Here is a 21,039-nt window from a genome sequence, read left to right as displayed (position 1 = left end):
AACAGGTATTTACAAAAAAAATATTTCAAAACCTATATTATTAACTTCTTTCACATTTAATTATATAATGAGAGTTAACATAAAAATAAACATAAGTTTTATACAAAAAAAATGTGTAGAAATAAAATTCTAATTTTAAATTCATTTACTAATTTTTATTTACACGCTTTCTAAGCTCAAAATATGGATTATTTGAAAATCTTCAAATTGCCACTCGAGAAGCATTCTCAACCACACAAATCACTTTCAGTCGCGTAATCTTCTTTTAAAATAAATATTTTAAAATAAACTTCCACATTGCATAACAATATTGACAATACAAATAAATAAATATTTCGATATCAGCTTTTACATTCTTTTCTTTACAATTTCCGCTATGCAATTTATAAAAGTCAATTATTTTGAATAGCTAATTGAATTTTTTCTCTAAAAAAAAACAAAACGATTAACAAAGAACAATTATGTAAAAATCTTTTTGTTTCTTATGTCCTAGGAATTGTGCTCTAACTCGTTAGGGAATTGCGAACGAGTTAATTATTGTCTCTTTTCTAACTAATTAAAAACAGTTCGCTAAAATAAATAGTTTACGATTTTTTTTTGATAATCGAAATTAATGTTCACTTATAAATTAGACGGATTTCTTTCTCCTTCTCGTTTTACTTTGAACAACTGACATCGAATGCAAAAAAAAAATTGCAAGAATTTAGGAGACACTTTTTCGAATTTTGGAGAATTGTTATCTCCTTGTTCGTACAACTTTCCAAACTGAAAGTGGTCTCGATTGAAGGAATTCAATTTTTCTTCTACCCCATTTGAACCATAAACAGCCTATGATGAAGCACAACATTATTTCTATGTAATAACCATCTAACTGTATAGTACACGAGCCATTGTTTTTCACGCAGAACTGAAAAGAGAAAGTTGGTTGAGTAATTAGAGAAATTCGAAAAAAAGGCATTATTGTCATATTTAATGGTTTTACTTTATGAGGATATAAAATGTAGGTTTTAGTATTTTTGTTTTATTACCTCCTTTTCTTCACTTGTACTGCAGTCATTGGAAGGATCAGTGGTACATTTTCTAAATGTTAAAGCATCGACGAACCAGAGCGCAGCTGTTGTTGGCCAATTTCCTCCGAGATTCGCTATTGTATTTAAAAATGTCATGTATGTTCCGCCAACTGCTGGATCACTGATTTTTGCAAAGAATGCCATTGAGGCGACAAACATGCTACTAATGCAGATCTAAAAAAAATATACTCAATTAATTGTGGATTTTGTTAGAATTTTTTAATTAATCCAAAGATTTTTGGGACTGCTGATTACGAATCTGATTTACAAAATGGCCCTTATTTTTAAGGGGTTACCTGGAAAAGTCAGGGAATTTTGATCGAAATCCTGGAAAATTGTTATTTTCTAAAGTTTATTATTGAAATCTAATTTTACATAAATATTTCAAAATTAATTAAATTTTAAAAAAGTTGCGTTTACAATTTTCATAAGTACATAATATGAATTTCAAAAGATTTTAATTTGAAATTTTGTAAAATTTCAATTTTTAATGAATTTAACTAGAAATCGTCTTAAAGAACGTAAATTTTTGAGAAATTTTAATTATTCCAATTCTTCTGGAATTAGTTGAATTTTTTAATATTTATTTTCGTTTGATTATTAAAAATAATAGGATTTATAGACTAATTTTAATTAGAAACACTGAAAGAAATTGAATTTTTAAGCAGTTACAAATAATTCTAGAAATTCAATTATTTTCCAAATTAGTAAAATTCTTCTTAGAAATTCAATTATTTCCAACAATTTTAATAAAATTCATGGCAAAATTCCAATTATTTTCAAAAACTTTCCTCAATTCAATGATTTTTAATAAATCTACTACTTCAATAAAATTTTTCAAAACAATTCAATTATTTAAAAAAAAAATTTTTAATTCTACGCAAGCATTTCATTATTTTCATAAATAATAAAACTCATCTTATAGACTTTCAATTATTTTTAATACAATTTTAATGGAATTCCTCGAAAAATGAAATTATTCTTAAAAGTTTTATTAAAATTCATCAAAGAAATTCCATTATTTAAAAACTTTTAATGAAGTTCGTCTCAAGAATTCAATTATTTTCAAAAGTAATATAATTCTTCGCTGAAATTTAATTGTGTTCAACAATTTACAAAAATTCGCGACAAAATTTCAATAATCTTTATAAATTTTTCTCCGAAATTCAAATATTTTCAAAAACTTTAATAAAATTCTTGGCAAAATTTTTCAATTATTTTCAAAAACTCATGAAAAAAAGTTTCAAAAACTCTTTTCTCTTTGGAGAAATTCAATTATTTTTAATAAAATTTTAATCAAATTTCCGAAAAATAAACTTATTCTTAAAATATTTCTTAAAATTTGTCAAGAGAATTCAATTATTTAAAAATTTGTTGATAAAAGTCTTTATAAAAATGAAATTTTAAGAAACATTCAATTATTTAATAAAATATTTATTTGCATTTTATTTGTATTTAAATAATTGAATTCTCGTGGATTTTTCCAGCAAATATTGATTTAAAAATGAATTTCAGTTAAAATTTTAAATATCAATAATTAATAGAAAAAGTTTAACAAAAAAAAAGAATAAATTTTTATAAGTTTTTATAATTTATTTTAATATTATAATTTTATTTTTTTTTAAATAATTTTATAAGTTTTTACAAAGAATTCTATTAAAATTTTTGAGAATAATTGAAAGTTTGTATGGCGTTTTATTAAATTCCTTATTAAATAAATTAAATTAAATTTTTATTGAATTCCTAAAAAGTATTTCATTATTCATAAAAATAATTGATTTTTTCGAGGAATTGAAAATAAATTTTAAGAATAATTACATTTTTTGAGCAATTCCTGTAAAATTGTATTAAAAATAATTAAAATCCTGTGATGAATTTTATTATTTATGAAAATAGTTGAATAGTTGCTAAGAATTTTATTAAAATTTTCAAAAATAATTAAATTTCTGAGAAGAATTTTATTATTATTTATGAAAATAATTGAATTATTGTGGAAACTTTCATTAAAAAGTTTAAATAGAATTTAATTTTTGTGAAAAAAAATTTTTTTTTAAATAATTGAACTATGTTATAAACATTGTTTTAAATAATTAATTTTTTCGAAATCTATATTAATAAAATCAGACTTCTGTCTGTACATTACTCCAAACTTGAAAATTTTTATATATTTTTTCGTTTTGAGACATTAGAATTCGAAAAATGTAAAAAAAATTTCTGTCTGTCTGTCTGTATGCAAAACTTTGTTCGCGCATCAATTAAAATTCGGTTTTTTGAATTTTTGATAATTTTTAATAATTTTTGATTTTGTACCAAAGGTAAAGTATTAGTAAAAATTAGTAATTATAGTATTATAGTATTATAGTATTAGTATTATAGTATTATAGTATTAGTAAAGTAAAGTATTTTTTGAAGAGCACAAAAATAATTAAGCTAAATGCCATAAAAAAGAAGGAAAAATGTTGAATTTTAAGAAATTCGGTTTTTTGAATTTTTTCGAATTTTTGATAAATTTAGATTTTTTACCAAAGAGTCGAGACAATTTAATAAGTAAAGTATTTTCCAAAAGCACAAAAATAATGAAGCTAAATGCCATAAAAGAGAAGAAAAAATGTTTAATTTTAAGAAATTCGGTTTTTTGAATTTTCGATAATTTTTGATAATTTTAGATTTTTTACCAAAGGGTGGAGACTATTGAATAAGTAAAGTGTTTTTGAAAAGCACAAAAATAATGAAGCTAAATGCCATAAAAAAGAAGGAAAAATGTTGAATTATAAGAAATTCGGTTTTTCGAATTTTTGATAATTTTCCATAATTTTAGATTTTTTACCAAAGGGTGGAGACTATTGAATATGTAAAGTATTTTTGAAGAGCACAAAAATAATGAAGCTAAATGCCATAAAAAAGAAGGAAAAATGTTGAATTTTAAGAAATTCAGTTTTTTGAATTTTTGATAATTTTTAATAATTTTTGATTTTTTACCAAAGGTTGGAGATTATTAAATAAGTAAAGTATTTTTGAAGAGCACAAAAATAATTAAGCTAAATGCCATAAAAGAAGAGAAAAAATGTTGAATTTTAAGAAATTCGGTTTTTCGAATTTTTCATAATAGCTAATGGTAACTAATTATTATTTTTTTCCGGTCAAATTAAATTCCCGGCTATTTTCTGATTGTGCAGATTGGTAGAAACACTGTTATTGGTAGAAACTAGTATTTTATTGGTACGACAGCTAGTTTAAAATGGTATTAAAAATAATTGAAATTCTTACTTAGAATTTTATCAAAAAATGTTTTTAAAAAATTGAATTTCCATGAAAAATATTATTAGTGAAAGTAATTGAATTATTGTGAAAAATTTTATAAAAATTTTGTTTAAATAATTGATTTTTTAGAAATTTTTTTAAAAATGTTATTCTAAATTAATTGAATTCCTGTGGAAATTTTATTATTTATAATAATATTTTATATTTTTTTAATATTTTTTTTTTTTTTAATATTTTTTTATGAAAATAATTGAATTTTGCATGAATTTTATCAATTTTTTTAAAATAATAATTGAATTCTTTTGCAAAATTTTATGAAAATAGTAGATATTGAAAATAATTGAATTTTGAATATTTTTTGAAAATAATTGAATCGTTTTAAAGAATTTTCCTGCAATTTAAAGTAAAAATATTTAATATTCCGTCTGATTCTTTTCAAGTTACGATCAATGCTTCAATTGTGATAAAAATTCGTTTAAAAAAAGTATTACATTTAACCGACATTTTTAAATACTTTTCTTACTCCAATACAATTGCTATTTAATTCAGAGGAATTTGTGTTATTTGAATTGAAAAATGAATTGATTCGTTAAACCAGAATTTTAGGAAGAGGACAAGAAAGATAATATTGAAAATATTTACCTGATGCAAGAAATACACCATAATGAGACCAATGAAATAATAAGCAGGCACTTCTCCACTTCCTATAAGATGAGGAGTCACCCAAACTAAAGCGCCCGCGACTAAACCAAACGCTAATCTGTTAAAAATAAAACAAAATATTCCAATTAAAATAATCGAATAATTATTTTTGAATTTTGTAAATTCATATCAATTTTGTAGTTTCATATCTTGCAGATTGAAAATAATAAGCAAAAAAGTAAAAAAATACCTATATGGAATGGCCATTGAGTAGATATTCATAGGTTTTGGTCCCGCGGTATATTTTGATATAATTACAGGCAAAATTATTTGTAAAGGTATCATTGGTACGACAATCATGGCAAATTTTTCTTTAGGAATTCCAGCCTCCACGAGTTTTAAACTTGTTACTGCATCGCAAGCCGAGAATCCAATCTGAAATCCACGTATTATTTATTTATTTATTTATATCTTAATAAAATAAATTACAGTTGGGTCATTACATTAAATTTCATCTAAAAGTATTTGCAGACTTGAGTTTTTAGAATCTAATTTTTAAATATGTAAAAATACGATTATTTTTAAAAAGCTTTTCATAATTTGATAATTTTTAAATGCAGAACAAAGTGATTTTTACTTTTCTAAAATTAAACAGAATAAAGTAATGTAAAATGTACTGTGAAATAAATGTTTAAATTTTGTTTTAATGTTGTAAAGAAAAGTTATAAACCTCATACTTTTAATTATTAACTTCATGCAAGAAAAAAATTTCCATTGTAGTACAGTAATTTATTAATTAAAAAAGTCGCAATTACTTTCTCAAACGAAATTCAATGAATTGACACACATTTATTTTGGTTTTAGATGAAAAATGTTAATCTACCTTTGCAGTCAAGAGAAATAAGATCGTATTCTTCATGCTAGGCAATTTTACGATAGTCCAGAGCAGTTTGTACGCTTGTTTTATGTCCATGTCCACTTGTACATCTTTTGTTCCTTTACTTGAATTCTCGTGTTTCAACAAAGCAACTAAACTGGTTGTCACAATAAATACCCATCCCCAAAAGTATAAAAATCCTAAAAAGAGTTTCAATTAGAATATTAAAATTAAAATAATATTAATTTTGTTAAGAATTTAAAAATTAATTTATCATAATTGTCTCCATAATGTCTGCTTCGTTATTTATAAAATTTGAACCTTATTTTTCTAAAAAGAATTTTATTATTTACGAAAATAATTGAATCCGTGTAAAAAATTTTATTATTTATGAAAATAATGGAATTATTGCAAAAAATGTTATTGAAATGTTTAAAAAGAATTTAATTTCTGTGAAATTTTTATTATTTATAAAAATAATTAAATGTTTGCGTAAAATTTTATAAAAATTTTTTTCAAATAATTGATTTCTTTTGGAAAATTTGATTAAAATAGTAGATATTGAAAAGAATTGAATTTCCAATATTTTTTGAAAAGAATTGAAATTTTGCCAAGAATTTTATTAAATTCTTTGAAAATAATTGAATTTTGGAGAAGAATTTTATTATTTATAAAGATAAATAGAAATTTTGACGAAAATTTGTTAAAATTTTTGTACATAATTTGACTTTATGTGAAGAATTTTATTACTTTTAAAAATAATTGAATTTCTGCAATTATAAGTGTAATTTCTCCAAAATTAAATTTTTTTTTGTATTTTTAACTAAAATTCTTCTATAAATTCATTATTTTTAATAATTAATTAAATATAAGTTAAAAAATTTAACTAGTTTCAGAAGAATTTGAATTATTAAAATTTCTCTAAAATATATATGTTTTTTAATAATTTCTAATTAAATTCATTAAAAATTGAAATTATATAAAATTTCAAATTGAAACCTTTTGAAGTTTATTTATTTATAAAAAATTGTAAACGCAACTGTTTTGAAATTCAATTAATTTAAAAATATTTAAGTAGCTAAAATTATTCATTAAATAATTTCCAAGTAATAATTTTATGATAGTTCTTAAGTTATTTAAAAATAAATTATTGTCAGAAATATAGAAATCTGTGGCAACCCTGAGAATTCTATCAAATTACAAATTGTACAAATGAAAATTCTAAAAAATAAAAATACGTTGAAATAGAAACTATCATTTAAAAATTCGACTCAATCGAAATTTTCTCAAATAAAAAAATTTCTTTTACTAGATAATTCTGTTTTATGAAAATTATCTTAAATATAAAATTTTATTAAACAAAATTCATGCGCACTCAAAATTTTTCCAATTTTAGTAACAAATTTTGCGAACAGCGTTGTTTGGTATCACAACTTAAGTCCAATGTTTGAGAATTGAAAAGAAATCGAATTTTTAAATCGAAATTTAATTTTGAAAAGAGAAATTTGTAGAAACTTTGGTAGTAAACAAAAATTTTAATTTTTGAAGGTACATTTCATCGCTTTTACGAAAGTTTTATCAATTACCTGGTAGTGTGAGAATTCCTTCGTCTGAAGGTTCAGATCTCAGATAATCATTGCAGAATGTGGCAGATTCCAACGCCATAAAAATAACATAACCCAGAAAATACCCTGCAGTTTGACCAACGCTATTGCAAGTCGACGCGTATCCAACATTGCATCTAAAAATTAGTAAAAAGAAACATTTAAATTTCATCGAAATCTAACAAAAAATTTTCATCAAAAAATTATTTTTTTGTATTTAAATTGAGACTTTTTCTTTTTTTTAAAAAATACTTTTTTTTTGACTTTACTGATACGTGGACATCCTTAAGAATTTAATTAATTAATTAAGAAATAAATTATATAATAGACAAATAATTGTTATTAACCGTTTTAGCATTGTAAGAGCCCATCCGTCGACAACAATATCTTGAGTGGCAGCCAAAACATTCAATGAAAAAAATATGCACGTGAGTAATCCAATATTGAGATTCTCTTCGTCGGTTCCCAGCCACTTATCTACATGTCCAGAGAGAAATAACATGAATAGTCCCATTAGATATTGGATTGGAACGAGCCATGTTTTTCTTCGTCCAAATTGTCGTAAATACACTGAATCTACAATCGGTGCCCACAGAAGTTTCAGTGAAAATGGCCAATTCACTAAACTAAATTCCGCCTGTAATCAGTAATTATAGTTTTATTATTTCTTTACCTGAAAAAAGTATCCTTATAAATAGGAAAAAAAGTTTTTAAAAAGTACTTAGTAAAATTTTATAAAATATTTTCCCATAATAATGTTGGGTTTAGAAATGTAAAGAAAAACTTATTTTTTAATATAAATAAAAGAGGTGTTCTATTTTTAAACGATCCCCCTTGTAAACAATTACCAATGTAAAGCAATTTTAAAATAGAGCAATTCCACGTGAACTGATCTATTATAGAAAAAATGAGATATTGAGGGACATTGTTATATTGAAATTGATATAATTTTTACAAAAAATTAAAGAATTTTCATTTTTAGCAGCAAATTTTAAGTCACTTTTTGTGTACTTTTCAATGCCAAAAATACTTTTTCAAAAAAAGAAAAAATTTCTTAAAACCCCTCTTTTTTCAGAAATAAATCTTATTTTTCAATTTTTGCAAAAACTTAATCATTTTTATTAGAAAACTGAGATTTTTATAAATAAAATATGCAAAAATAAGTGGGGCAACAATTAAAAAAAATGAAAAAAATCAATTTAAAAAATTTTTTTTTTATTTTCTTATAAAAACCCTTTTTGGAAAAAAATCTTAGCTTTCCAATCAAAAATTATGAAAAATTGAAAAAGAGGTAGTTTTTTGTAAATATTGAAAAATGAGGCTTATTTTTGAAGAACGAGAGGTTAACATATATATTTTTTGAATAAAGACTTTTAGAATTACAGGCTTCATATTCAATAATTAATTTTAAAAAAGAAGCATTAAATAAAGACTGAAAAAAGTAGTAAAAAAGTAGCTATCGAAAAATTAATCTTGACGACTCAATTTTTTTCATAATTTCTAAATTAAATTATTACAATCGAAAATAGAAAAAAAATTTCAAATAATTAATTTAAATAGCTATTTAACTTTCCACAGGAATTAAAACATTTTAAATGATTTGAATGTAAAGCCTTTTTAAAATATAACTATTTCTTACAATTACAACTGCAAATCTGCAATTCTTCCAAAATTCAATTAATTTTTTGGAAACTTAAAATTATTCAAAACTTTAATCATTTTATTTCAAAATAAAAATTTTAATGTTATAACAGTTTTACAACAATTTAAACTTTCAAAGAATTTTAATAAAATATTTAACAATAGATATTTTTGATCTTCTTAAAAAAATTCATTATATTATTTATTTATTATTATATTAAAAATTTGATACTTTGAGACAATATTTTTGCATGTTTTGAGATAACAAAGTATGCATGATAATTTTTTCAAAAAAAAATTATTTTCTACATAAAAAAAAATTTTAAATTACAAGGACAGATAAAAATGACTCATTGATAGACAATGGAAAATATTTTAAAAACTTATAATTACTTCTAATTCCTTCAAATTACTTGTCGTTAAACTTAAAAATAAACATTTATTTTGAATTCATTTATTTTAAAAAGTAGTGCAAAATGCAAAGTGTAATTTTAACACAAAAACTAACTTCAAAGAGTGGACAGACAGAAAAAAAATGAAAGAATGAAATTCGAAGATTATTATAGTTATAATGTAATTCAATTCTCTTTGAAATATAAAGAAAACTACAGATATAATAAAGTCGAAAAATTTACATTTCTTTGCGAATTAGTTTAATTTAATTTAATTTATTTTAAAATGTAAAAATTTCATTTCATTTATTTCACCTTTAATTAATTCTGAAATGTTCGCATTGTGAGAAAGTATAGATATTTCTACTCGTGGCCTTTGCCGCTAGGTGGCGAAGCATCGGCTCTCTCAATAGTGAGATGAGATTCGAGGGGTATATATTTTTAGCATTCGAATGCAGTAATCATGTTTTGAAACAAAATAACTCTAACGTAATCTTTTTCCAGAAAGGGTTGATCAACTTCAACCCAACATAAATATTCAAAAATAATTCTCTTCTCGTCAAAATTTCAATTATTTTTAGAAATAATAAAATTCTTCTACGAAATTCAGTTATTATCAAAAATTTATTGAAATTCTTCGCAAAATTTCAAAAATTTTAATAAAGTACGTCGAAAAAATTTAGAGGAATTCAATTATTATTGTCATCATGAATAATAAAATTCCTCGCGGGAATTCAATTATTTTCGTAAATAATAAAATACTTCAGTGACCAAAATCAATTATTTAAAAGAAATTTTTATAAAATTATTTGCGGGAATTCAATTATTTACAAAAACTTTACTAAAATTCTATAAAGGAAATAAAAAAATTCAATACAATTTTAATAAAATTCGTCTAAAAAATTTGTAGGAATTTAATTTATTATTGTCATGAATAATGAAATTCTTCGCGGGTATTCAATTATTTTCATAAATAATAAAATACTTTAGATAAATTCAATTATTTTTAACATAATTTTAATAAAATTCTTCAAAAAAAAATTATTTTAAGAAATTTTGATTTATGTAGTTCGTTATAAGAATTAAATTTTAAGAAATATTCAATTATTCAATAATAGTTTATTTTTGTATTTAAAGAATTGAATTCCCGTAGAATTTTCTAATAAAAATTAATTTAGAAATGAATTTCAGTTAAAATTTTTGATTATAATTGAATATTAAAAGCATTATAGCCTGAATTTTTAGAAATAATTAAATTTTCAAAAGGTTTCAAATTAAAATTTTTGAAAATTAAAATTCTTCATACTTTTAACTAACAATTTAGTAGAATTAATTTTTTGAAATAGTTTAATTAGATTTTTTAAAAAATTATTTTAAGTTATTATTTTCCAACATTTAATTGACGAATTTCTGAATAATCGAAATTTCGTAAAATTGAATTGTAAACATATGGATTTGAAAATTTTCACCGAACTTTTTAAAAAATTATTGAAAATAAATGATTTAGAGAAGAATTTTAGTTAAAAATTCTAGAAAATTATAATTGAATTGAAATGATGAAAATAATTTTGAAAAAGTTACAGCAACAATATTCTTATAATGTAAATTATAATTTTAATATTGTTCGAAGTTCATGAATTTCAAAAAGGTTTGAATTTAAAATTTTTGAAAATCTTAAATTCTATGGAAAAATAGAAAATATTCTTTAAATCAATTACTTTAATTAATTAAAATTTTGCAAAAAAATTAATTCTTCAGAATTGTTAGTTAAAAATACGAAAAATAATAATTGAATTCTACGAGAATTCAATTATTTAAATACAAAAATAAATAATTCATTCAATAATTGAATGTTTCTTAAAATCTAATTTTTACCAAGAATTGTATTAACAACTTTTAAAAATATTTCATTTCTTTTAAGGAATTGAATTACAATTTTTGAAAATAATTGAAAAAGTTTTGAAGAATTTTATTAAATTTATTAAAAATAATTGAATTCCTGAGAAAGAAGAATTTAAATAATATTTTTTGAAAGCAATTGAATTCATGACAAGAATTTTATTAAATTTTGTTTAAATAATTAAAATTTCGTAAAGAATTTTATTAAAATTTTTGACAATACATAATTTAATTCTTGACGAGAATTTTGAAAAAATTTTGAAAATAATTTAATTTCTGCAAAGTACTTTAATACTTTTTAAAAGAATTGAATTTCTTGTGATGAATTTTGATATTTATCAAAATAATTGAATTTTGAAAAAGAATTTTATTAAAATTCCTTAGAATAATTGATTTTATTGGAAGAATTTATGCAATTTTGTTGTTTATCAAGCTAATTGAATTTTTTTTCAAAAGTACTTAACAATTTTTTTAAATAATTGATCTTCTGCAACGAATTAAATATTATTTATGAAAATATTTGAATTATTGCAACGAATTTTCTTGTTTTATTAAATAATTGAATGTTTCTTAAAATTGAATTCTTTCAAGTTTTATCAAAATTTTTAATAAGTAATAATTGCATTTTTCAAGGAATTTATTTAAAATTCTATTAAAAATATTTGAAATTCAAATTCTGCGATGAAAATAATGAATTCCTAAATGAAATTTTATTTTTTATGCAAATAATTAAATGTTTTCGAAGAATTGTATCAAAAAATTTGTTTAATAATTATATTTTTTGATAAATTTTATGAAAATTGTAAATATTGAAAATTATTGAATTGTGAAAAATTTTGAAAATAATTGAAATTTTGCAAAGAATTTTATTTGAATTTTTGAAACTAATTGAATTTTTGTCGAAAAATTTTTCTATTTATAAAGATAATTGAATTTCTTTCAATAAGTTTTTGTTTACAATAAAAAAAATTTGAATGTTAAGGTTAAATAATTTTTGTAAATTTAAAGTCTCACCTGTTGACGATAGGACACATTTCTATTTTGTAAGAGCATAGGAATAGCAGCACTCAAACCGAGTGGTATACCTTGTAACAGGTATAAAAAGAATAGAATAATAATATTTCTCTCATCTCCTCGTATGTCACCATGTTCGTGATGTTCGCCAATTTCACCGGAACCATCCTCCACCTTGTTCTCATTTTGCATTCTTTTTTTCATTTTATATTTTTTAATAAAAAAAATGCTAACTGTAATTAAAATCAAAAAAAAAATCTTAACTAAGTCGTAAAAATCAACACTAAACAATTTTTTTTATTAACAACATACAGAAACATCACTTTTGTATATTCGTAAAAATTAGGGGTTAGATTGTAACATGTAAATTACACACCTGAATAAAGTTATAAAAATCAAATGACGATGTTTATTACACTGCACTGATAGAAATATTAACATTATTCATCTAATTATTATAACAGCAAGCCAAATGCATGCATTGTTTAATCTAAAACTGTATATTTCACAAATTCATAACCATATTTCACGACTATTTTAACCTCTTTAAAAACCATTTTTTTTAAAATTGTACTTTAAACAGAAAAATTGCACAAAAATCCTATGTGAATGTATTTCATTATGCGAATAAAGACAGTGGGACAGTTAAAAATTTAAACTGAAAATAATTTTTTAAAACAGGTAACTCTTATATTTTATATTCCAATACCACGTTGACAAACAAACAGTCATGTCACGCCATAGTAAGGTTCGTTCACTTGCGCTCACCAAACGAGATTTACTTCACGTCGCGCATAATCAGCTGATTTCTTATAAATGTACACTTCTTGACATTATTTTCACACAGTATTAAATATACCGGCAGTTTATTTCGTAAAAATAAATCAATTTTCACCTGTTCGTATTATCAAACTTCTTTGACAATTATTTCTGTATACAATTAATTATTTTTCTTTCTAATGTTTCTTTGAAATTTAAAAAAAATTATTAATTGAATTGTGAAAATTTTCGGTGTATTGCTGTACTTTTCTTATCTCACTTCTGTGACTGTACAATTTCTGAAACTGTTTGATTGGTCAGTTTCACATAGATTTGTGTGGTCGAACCTGATTTGTTACATTAATGGTTTTACGGTATCACACGTGCCACGTTGTTTTACTTTAGATTGGGACACGTCATCCCAAACAATTTTCCTCTAATTTTTTCAAAAATTGACACTTGAGGAAAGTATTATTTAATCAAAATATAAAACAATGTTTTTTTTATGAGATAGCGGCAGCTAACCTCTATTAATTCTTGTAATTGAATAAAAATAATTACCCAAAGAGAGAAATCGTCAAGCAACTGTCAATTTTTACTATTATGGGTCATTCTCCGTGAAATTTTCACTAAAAAATGTTTTTTGATTAAAACAATTTTTTTTAAGTTCTTTATGAAAAATAAACAAATACCGATTTTTTTATTTGATAAAATTTACGGAAGTTATGATTTTTTTAAAATTTATAACGTCTTCAGAAGCAGATGAGGACTTTTGAAACACTTTTTTCTGTTATACCAAAATATTTTGAAATAGATTTGAAATAAGTATTCAAGAAGAAACAAATAATTTTCATATATTATATTATTTTGTATCTTTTGATATGGCAGAGAAAAAAGTGTTTCAAAAGTCTTGTGCTTCTGAAGACATTAAATTTAAAAAAATCATTCCTTAATTTTTATCAAATAAAAAAAATAAAAAACAGGTATTTATATACGTATTTTTATATAGAATTTTAAAAAGAAATTGAAGCAAACTTTCTGAAAACTTTAAAAATTTTCAAATAAACATTTTTGTATTCAAAATGTATGTCTTTTGTGAAATGTTGCCTTCCCTCTTAGGGAAGGTGACAAAATGTAGTGCGTAGCTCTATATGTCACAGAAAACTACTGCCACAACTATTTGCCACAAATTTTCTGTAAACTTGCATGCAAATTTTCAATTCAAACTTTCTGCAAAATGCTGTGCTATCTGGGTAATTCCTTTACAAATTAAAATAAATCAAGAAATCTAAAAGTACTCACACAAAAAAGAATAAGTATTATAGCGTTTGCTAAAATATCTAGAACTGATTTTAATTGAAAATCATTCCTAAACTTTTTGGGATTGAAATCTAAAATTTAATATTCCTCCCTACGATAATAGAAATTACTCATATGATTTTATATTCAGTTCGAAATCTGAATTAAGAAAATAGATGGAAGTATTGAAGCACGCTTTATACATAATTAATGTTGCTGACCCTAATTTTTCATTAGCGACATAATAAGGAAAACGGTAGTTTCTTAAACCAAATCCGTGACAAGCAACTCCATAATTACCGACTTGGTCCATAGTAATAAGAGCAATTGAATGTTTTGGATAGAATTTCGTCATTCTATCGAGGGCAGTCTGAGCTGCTTCTTGAGGCGTTGCTCCTCGTTTCATTTCTTCAACAGCAACAAAACTGCACAAAGATATAAGAAAATTTATGAATTGATATGGTGCAAAACTAACTTAAAAACTTTGAAATTAGAAAATAAAATGATGTTTTCTACAATTTTGAAAAAATTGGAAAAAATTGTTCTTGCCTGGGTAAAAATCGTAGTGAAATATCACCAACGCCAGTACAAGCGGCGTCACCAACATTCGTATCTGCATAACTACCAGCACCAGCAACCGGAGAATCTCCAAGACGGCCAGGAATTTTATAATCTAAACCATTAGTTGATACTCCGGCAGCTATATGTCCATGAACATCCATCGCAAGTACACCCATTGTATCATGGTTCGTTTCACTATCCAGAGGTTTATCTCTAGTCTCTTGTTTCATATCTTTTTTATCATCCAGTTTATAAGGACCACAAGATGTTGATGGATACGGCAAAACATTCTATAAACACAAAAAATCATTTTATTAACATTTTTTTCTCATAGAAATCTAATAATGGAGAAGAAAAAAGAATAATCATAATAACCCTCCAAAAATTAGGCTGACAATTAGTTTCCTTCCATGTCTTCCATTGTTGTGTTGAATTTTTTGTTGACAATTCTTGAGTTTCAAAGCCCATTTGAAGAGCAAATTGAGTGACACTTTCACCAACGAGTAGAGTATGATCTGTATTTTCCATAACTTTACGTGCAACTGATATTGGATTCTTTATATCTTTAAGGGCATCCGGGAAATAATACTGGTTTCGTGATAGACGTCTCATTTAAAAAGAAAAGAATATTTTGAGTCGGGAATTTTTGGTAAATATAGAGAAATGCTCTGGGACCAGCGGTCCTCTCGGATTTTGAAAAAATTTTAATAAATAATTATTGAAAAAAATTGTTTAAATATACGGAAAAAAGGGGTTTTTCACGGTTCAGTATAGACGTCTCATTTTGAGAGGATAAAATATTTCGGGTTCATATTTGGAGGGGTGATAGAGGAAGACTCTCCGAGGAGCGGCCCTCTCCGTTTTTGCAATAATTTTGCGAGGAAATTATTTTATTAACGATTGAAAGTGGAGTAATTTGAGGTTACTACATTTCCCTCAGTTCAACTCGCGACCACTTCCGAGAATTGGCGCCACCTCCTTGACCACTGACACATAGATCCACTTGTCTGTGTGCTCGCCGCCATATTGTCTCTCACTTTCGCCCAAAATCCAACTTTTGTAATTTCGTTTTTCAATATTTATTTCAAAAATTACTTGCAAATTTCGAGAATATTCTTTATCATCACGAATTCCCCTAATTATCATGATAAATCCGAACTAAATATCTCTAATTATTTAGGAGTGAGACGACACGCGGGAAAACACTTTTTGGGCTCGATTTTTCCCGGATGCCCTTAACGGCACCAACAGCTCCAACGTTCATAGTTACCCTAAACAATATTTATTGTATTAATTCAAATTTCATTTTTTAAAGTTAACAAAATTTATTCATTAAACAAAATCTTGCAGCAAGATTGCTAAAAGCTTATATATGGAATTTCCTACTCACAGAAAGCTTACTGCAGTATACCAAAAAGAAAGAATAAAGTTAAGATTCAATTTTATTATTACCCATCCATAATAAGTGCATCTAGTGTAGTTTTTCCATTTTCATTAGGAGAACCTCCTATACCTCCCTAGTAGAAAAATTTGGTGGCGCTAGTAAGGTGCCACTCTCGCACGCCATTGCGCTGTAGTGGCGCTGACAGCATTTGAAACACTTTTGTGCTCTAGCACCTTCCTCGCATTCTGCTCGCAGTGCTAGAATGCGAACATAACAGAATGTACATAACCTCACCTGCCAAAAATTTATTTCGCGAATTAAACAATTATTCTTATATGTCATTTCATTTGATGACTTTAAATAAAAGTATATATAAAAAATATTTACTAATTATCTGTTTACAATGGAAATTATACATATTTAAAGAATTAATTACACTTTTCGTTTTAATAAATGTAATCACACTTCTTAACCTTGTGGAATTATATATACATATATTAGTTTATGAAAATTATCTCCAAAAGTTTAAATTATTATTACAAAATCACTTATAATTTAATTGCAAAAGTTATGTTCTTATTTAAAACCAATAAAACTGTTCTGACAGGTCAATTAAAAATAAAGAAAACATAAATCCAGACGTTCGAGGTTATGTTTTCTAATTTGAATTTAGAGAAATTAATATGTTTAATTCATCAAAAGTATTTATTGTTATTCTTGGTGATAAATTGTTAGATTAATTACTTAAAATATTTTTTAAAATTTCCTTAACAAAAAAACAAACACCGTTGATACCTTATGCGCCTTATGCAACAGCGATATTTGTGGTTATGTTGCATTCTAGCAGAAAGTGCTCGCGCCATGCAAGGCGCTAGAAGACGTCGGCGAGATAAACTGCCATACAAATTCCAGTGGTGGCGCTAGCATATATCTAGGCTTCCATTAAATTTTTCTACCTGGGCTACTCTCCAACTACATTCGGTACCATTATTCTCACATAAATTACAGCTTTCTTCAATGGCATCTAAAGCACTTCTTTTTTCAACAAATAATGTCTCCCATGCTAAAAAATTATTACAATAAGTCAAATAGTACCCATGTGGAAGAGTTACGGAAAATTTCCGGAAGAAACTTCCGAAGTCGATTTTTCTTCCGGAAATTGATTTTTTGGACGTTTTTTTTTCTGAAAGTCGACTTTTCTTCCGGAAATTTTCCGAAAATTGATTTTTTTTTGACGTTAATTTTTTCCTGGAAGTCGATTTTTCTTCCAAAATTTTTTCGGAAATCACTTTCAGAAACTTTCCAGAAATTAATTTATTTTTGACGTTTTTTTTCTGGAAGTCGATTTTTCTTCCGGAAATTTTCCGAAAATTAATTTTTTTTTGACGTTAATTTTTTCCTGGAAGTCGAATTTTCTTCCGGGAATTGATTTTTTTTTGACGTTAATTTTTTTTGTGGAAGTCCATTTTTCTACCGGAAATTTTCCAAATAATTTCCAAAGTGATTTCCGCGAGATTTCCGGAAAATTTCCTGAAGAAAAATCGACTTCGAGAAGCGAAAAAAAAATTGACTAATTAAATAAAAAAAAAATAATTATTAAAAAATTAACGTTAAAAAAAATCAATTTCTGGAAATTTTCCGGATAAAAACTATTTTCGGAAAGTTTCCGGAAATTTTCCGCAACTCTTCCACATGGGATATTAATAATAAAAAATTAAACAAATATTTTGTATGTGAGATTAAAGTTGGAGGTTGACAGAATATATTATTTATATTAATTAATTAATGTATTTATTATTTATTACCTTTTACAGCTGCTTTATGAAAATTCCACGTAATAACAACAACTATGGACTCGTCTCATTAGCTAACAATGTTGAATGAGAACTAATTACATGGAGACAAAGAGGAAGAAATATTTTTAGAAATGAAAAATCCATTTTTGAAACAGTTTATAATATTCATATGTGCAATTTAAGCTAAGGATGTCTCTTATATATATATATATATTTTTTTTTTTATCAAAAATGATTAAAGGGAAATGCTGGCATTAAATTTAATATTAGTATCAGCAAATCGTGCTCTCAAATAATGATAAATTTTTTGGAATTTATCAATATTTTTTTATTTTTTAACAGAATTCTGAATAAATTAGAAATATAAAATGTATCAATTATTATTTTACTATTTAAAAATTTGTGTTAATTTATAATTAGAATTTTTTAATTTAGATATATGTACGAAGATTAAATCTATCAAAATTGTCTAACAAAAATTGTAACTAATAAATCTTTATACACTGAAAAAAGAAGGCATCTTATTTTAAGATATTTTGGTAGTCACTTTTAAGTTGTTTCCAAAAAGTTATCCAAAGCATCTTTAATGTTTCTAAGATAGAAGATGGAAAAATAAGATGTTTTAATTGTTTTAAAAGTGATTATAATGTATTTTAAGATGCTTGTTCTTGCAGTGTTTTTACAGTGTATAGGATATATATATATTTTTTTCCCCTGAGATTTAGATTATTTTCAAATTTCTATTATAATGTATTAAATATTTGACTTATGAAAAAATGTGAAAAATAAGTATTGATTTTAAAAATTTTACTACTTTAAAACTTTGTTTTAAAAATTTATATGACATTTAAAAAGAACAAAAAATGATTAAAAAATATTTTTAATACTGATAAATATTAAAGATATTTTACAAAAATTTTATATGGCCAGGTGTATGCTGTATAACTATTTTATTATATTTCACGTCAAAAGCAGATAAATAAATGTTAAAAATAAATATTCAAAGACAAAAGAAAATGGAACATTTTACTTTACCACTATATCTTTTCACAAACATTTTTTATTTTTTCATTAATTATCATTTTTAATTTTATTTAAAAAATAAGAGGTAATCTAATCGAAATTTAATTTAGTAGATATATTAACAGAATTCCATATAATTCTCATTTATCTAAATTTTGATATTTTATAATACCTACTTTTATTAGTGTATGGGTAAAAATCAAAAAATCGACAATATGTACCTAACTTTTTAAGGTACCGTCCCATGACGGCGTAAAAGCGTTGGCGTAAAGCAGAAATCGTGCGATAGAAAGTGATGAATAGATATCAGGTTCTCACTCACTCACATGGTTTACGCTTTACGCCGACGCTTTCACGCCATCATGGGACAGAAATTCTTGAAATTTTGAGGTGTTTTTTCTTTTGATATAAATAAATAAGTACAAAAAATTTCAGAATTTTTCACTGCATAGTTTAAAAGTTATAAAATTATAAATTTAACACACACTGCAAAAACTAGCGTCTTCGAACGTCTTATTTTAAGACATTAGACGTTTTGAAAACGTCTAGTCTGGAATAAATGACTAATTCATCTGTCTTTCATGCAAAGTGTCTAAAAATTTGAGACACTTCTTGCGTCTTACAAATGTAAACAAGTCACTTTCAGTGCTTATAATTTAAGACATATAGAAGGAGTTTACACCGTAAGCCTTAAATATAAGCCTCCGCGAGCATAAACGGATATGCCTCCATGAGGATATACTTGCGTCTGCGCAAAGTGTTTGCCTGCAGCTGTGTTGTGAAAGAGTTTGCCTTGACCACGTGTTCGCGCAGGCGCAAATATATGCTCCTGGAGGTATATCCGTTTATGCGCGCGGAGGCTTATATTTAAGGCTTACGGTGTAAACTCCTTCATAATGTAGACGGTAAAAGTGTCTATATTTAAGTCATTTTTGCTAATTTAAGACGTTTTCGAAGTAAGACACTTTGAATAAAAGACATTTTGTGTATTCGAGTATCTTCGGTAATATTCGTCTTGCCTCGTCTCGATGAAAGTTTCCCGCGCAATATCAATGCATACATGCATTTTTAGGTTATGTATCGATTCAAGCAGTAAATTTCATCTGAATGAAGACACTTTAAACGTCTCCAAAATAGTCACATTTAACGTCTTCCTAAAAGACATCCCAAAACGTCTTAGGGTGCAATCTTATTACAGCAGAATACGTCGACCGAAAACAGAAAATCATGAGTGCGAAAGAGATAGATAGATATTGTTGTTCTTTTCACTCTCATGATTTTCTGCTTTCGGTCGACGTATTCTGCATACATGGGATCGCACCCTTACAAATGAGGACAAAAGTGTCTCAAATATAGACACCTGTTTTTGCAGTGCAGTCTCTTATGGAGAAACCAACAAATTGGATCTTCACAAACGAAAAAATACTGTTTAAAAATCTTAACTTTTTTTAATATAAATATATATGAAAGCTAAAGATGCCAGTTTTAATAAATAATTAATTTTGTGTGTCTTCACAAGCTAGTTTAACAGAAAATAATAAAAATACGAAAAGAAACACAAGAGTCCGTCTGCTGTCGAGCTCCCACAGTTGGATGTTGTGGCTCCTGGTCGCTTTGAACGGCTTGGGGATAAAACGTAAATTCTTACAAATTGTTAAGAACGCACTCTCCAAAACCGCCACGCCATCCTGGATGTCACGACTGACGTTCTTTTGATCCCGGGAATAGCCAGGAACTGATTTGCGACATTTGATTCGTAGCATGTCAGCTGGCTATCTATTTGGCTCCCTCCAAAATCCTTGGAGCCATCTGCACTG

General features: G+C 25.0%; 1 protein-coding gene and 1 pseudogene across 1 annotated transcript; both read right to left on the bottom strand.

Annotated features, from left to right (window-relative positions):
* Positions 1-133: 133 nt before the first annotated feature.
* On the bottom strand, positions 134-13,137 carry LOC122498174 (acetyl-coenzyme A transporter 1). Its single transcript, XM_043605800.1, has 9 exons — positions 12,777-13,137; positions 12,401-12,633; positions 7,802-8,091; positions 7,437-7,591; positions 5,857-6,050; positions 5,224-5,408; positions 4,974-5,091; positions 1,029-1,244; positions 134-907 (listed from the first exon to the last, which is right to left on the bottom strand). The coding sequence occupies exons 2-9, from the start codon at positions 12,602-12,604 to the stop codon at positions 737-739; spliced, it is 1,533 nt and encodes a 510-aa protein (XP_043461735.1). The 5' UTR covers positions 12,605-12,633; positions 12,777-13,137; the 3' UTR covers positions 134-736.
* LOC122498175 lies at positions 12,782-18,457 on the bottom strand (annotated as a pseudogene).
* Positions 18,458-21,039: the final 2,582 nt, after the last annotated feature.

The sequence above is a fragment of the Leptopilina heterotoma genome, unplaced genomic scaffold, assembly GCF_015476425.1.
Source record: "Leptopilina heterotoma isolate Lh14 unplaced genomic scaffold, ASM1547642v1 Lhet_142, whole genome shotgun sequence".
NCBI classification, from domain to species: Eukaryota; Metazoa; Arthropoda; class Insecta; order Hymenoptera; family Figitidae; genus Leptopilina; species Leptopilina heterotoma.
This window is presented reverse-complemented; position numbering and strand designations above follow the sequence as displayed.

What these genes read in the sequence shown, in the direction of transcription:
- LOC122498174 (XM_043605800.1), bottom strand. Translation starts at nt 12,604, where the DNA reads ATGAAAAAAAGAATGCAAAATGAGAACAAGGTGGAGGATGGTTCCGGT. An exon ending in TATTTCTCTTGACTGCAAAG is followed by an intron (nt 5,409 to 5,856) that starts GTAGATTAACAT and finishes CGTGGATTTCAG; the next exon opens with ATTGGATTCTCGGCTTGCGA. An exon ending in GTACAAGTGAAGAAAAGGAG is followed by an intron (nt 908 to 1,028) that starts GTAATAAAACAA and finishes TTCTCTTTTCAG; the next exon opens with TTCTGCGTGAAAAACAATGG.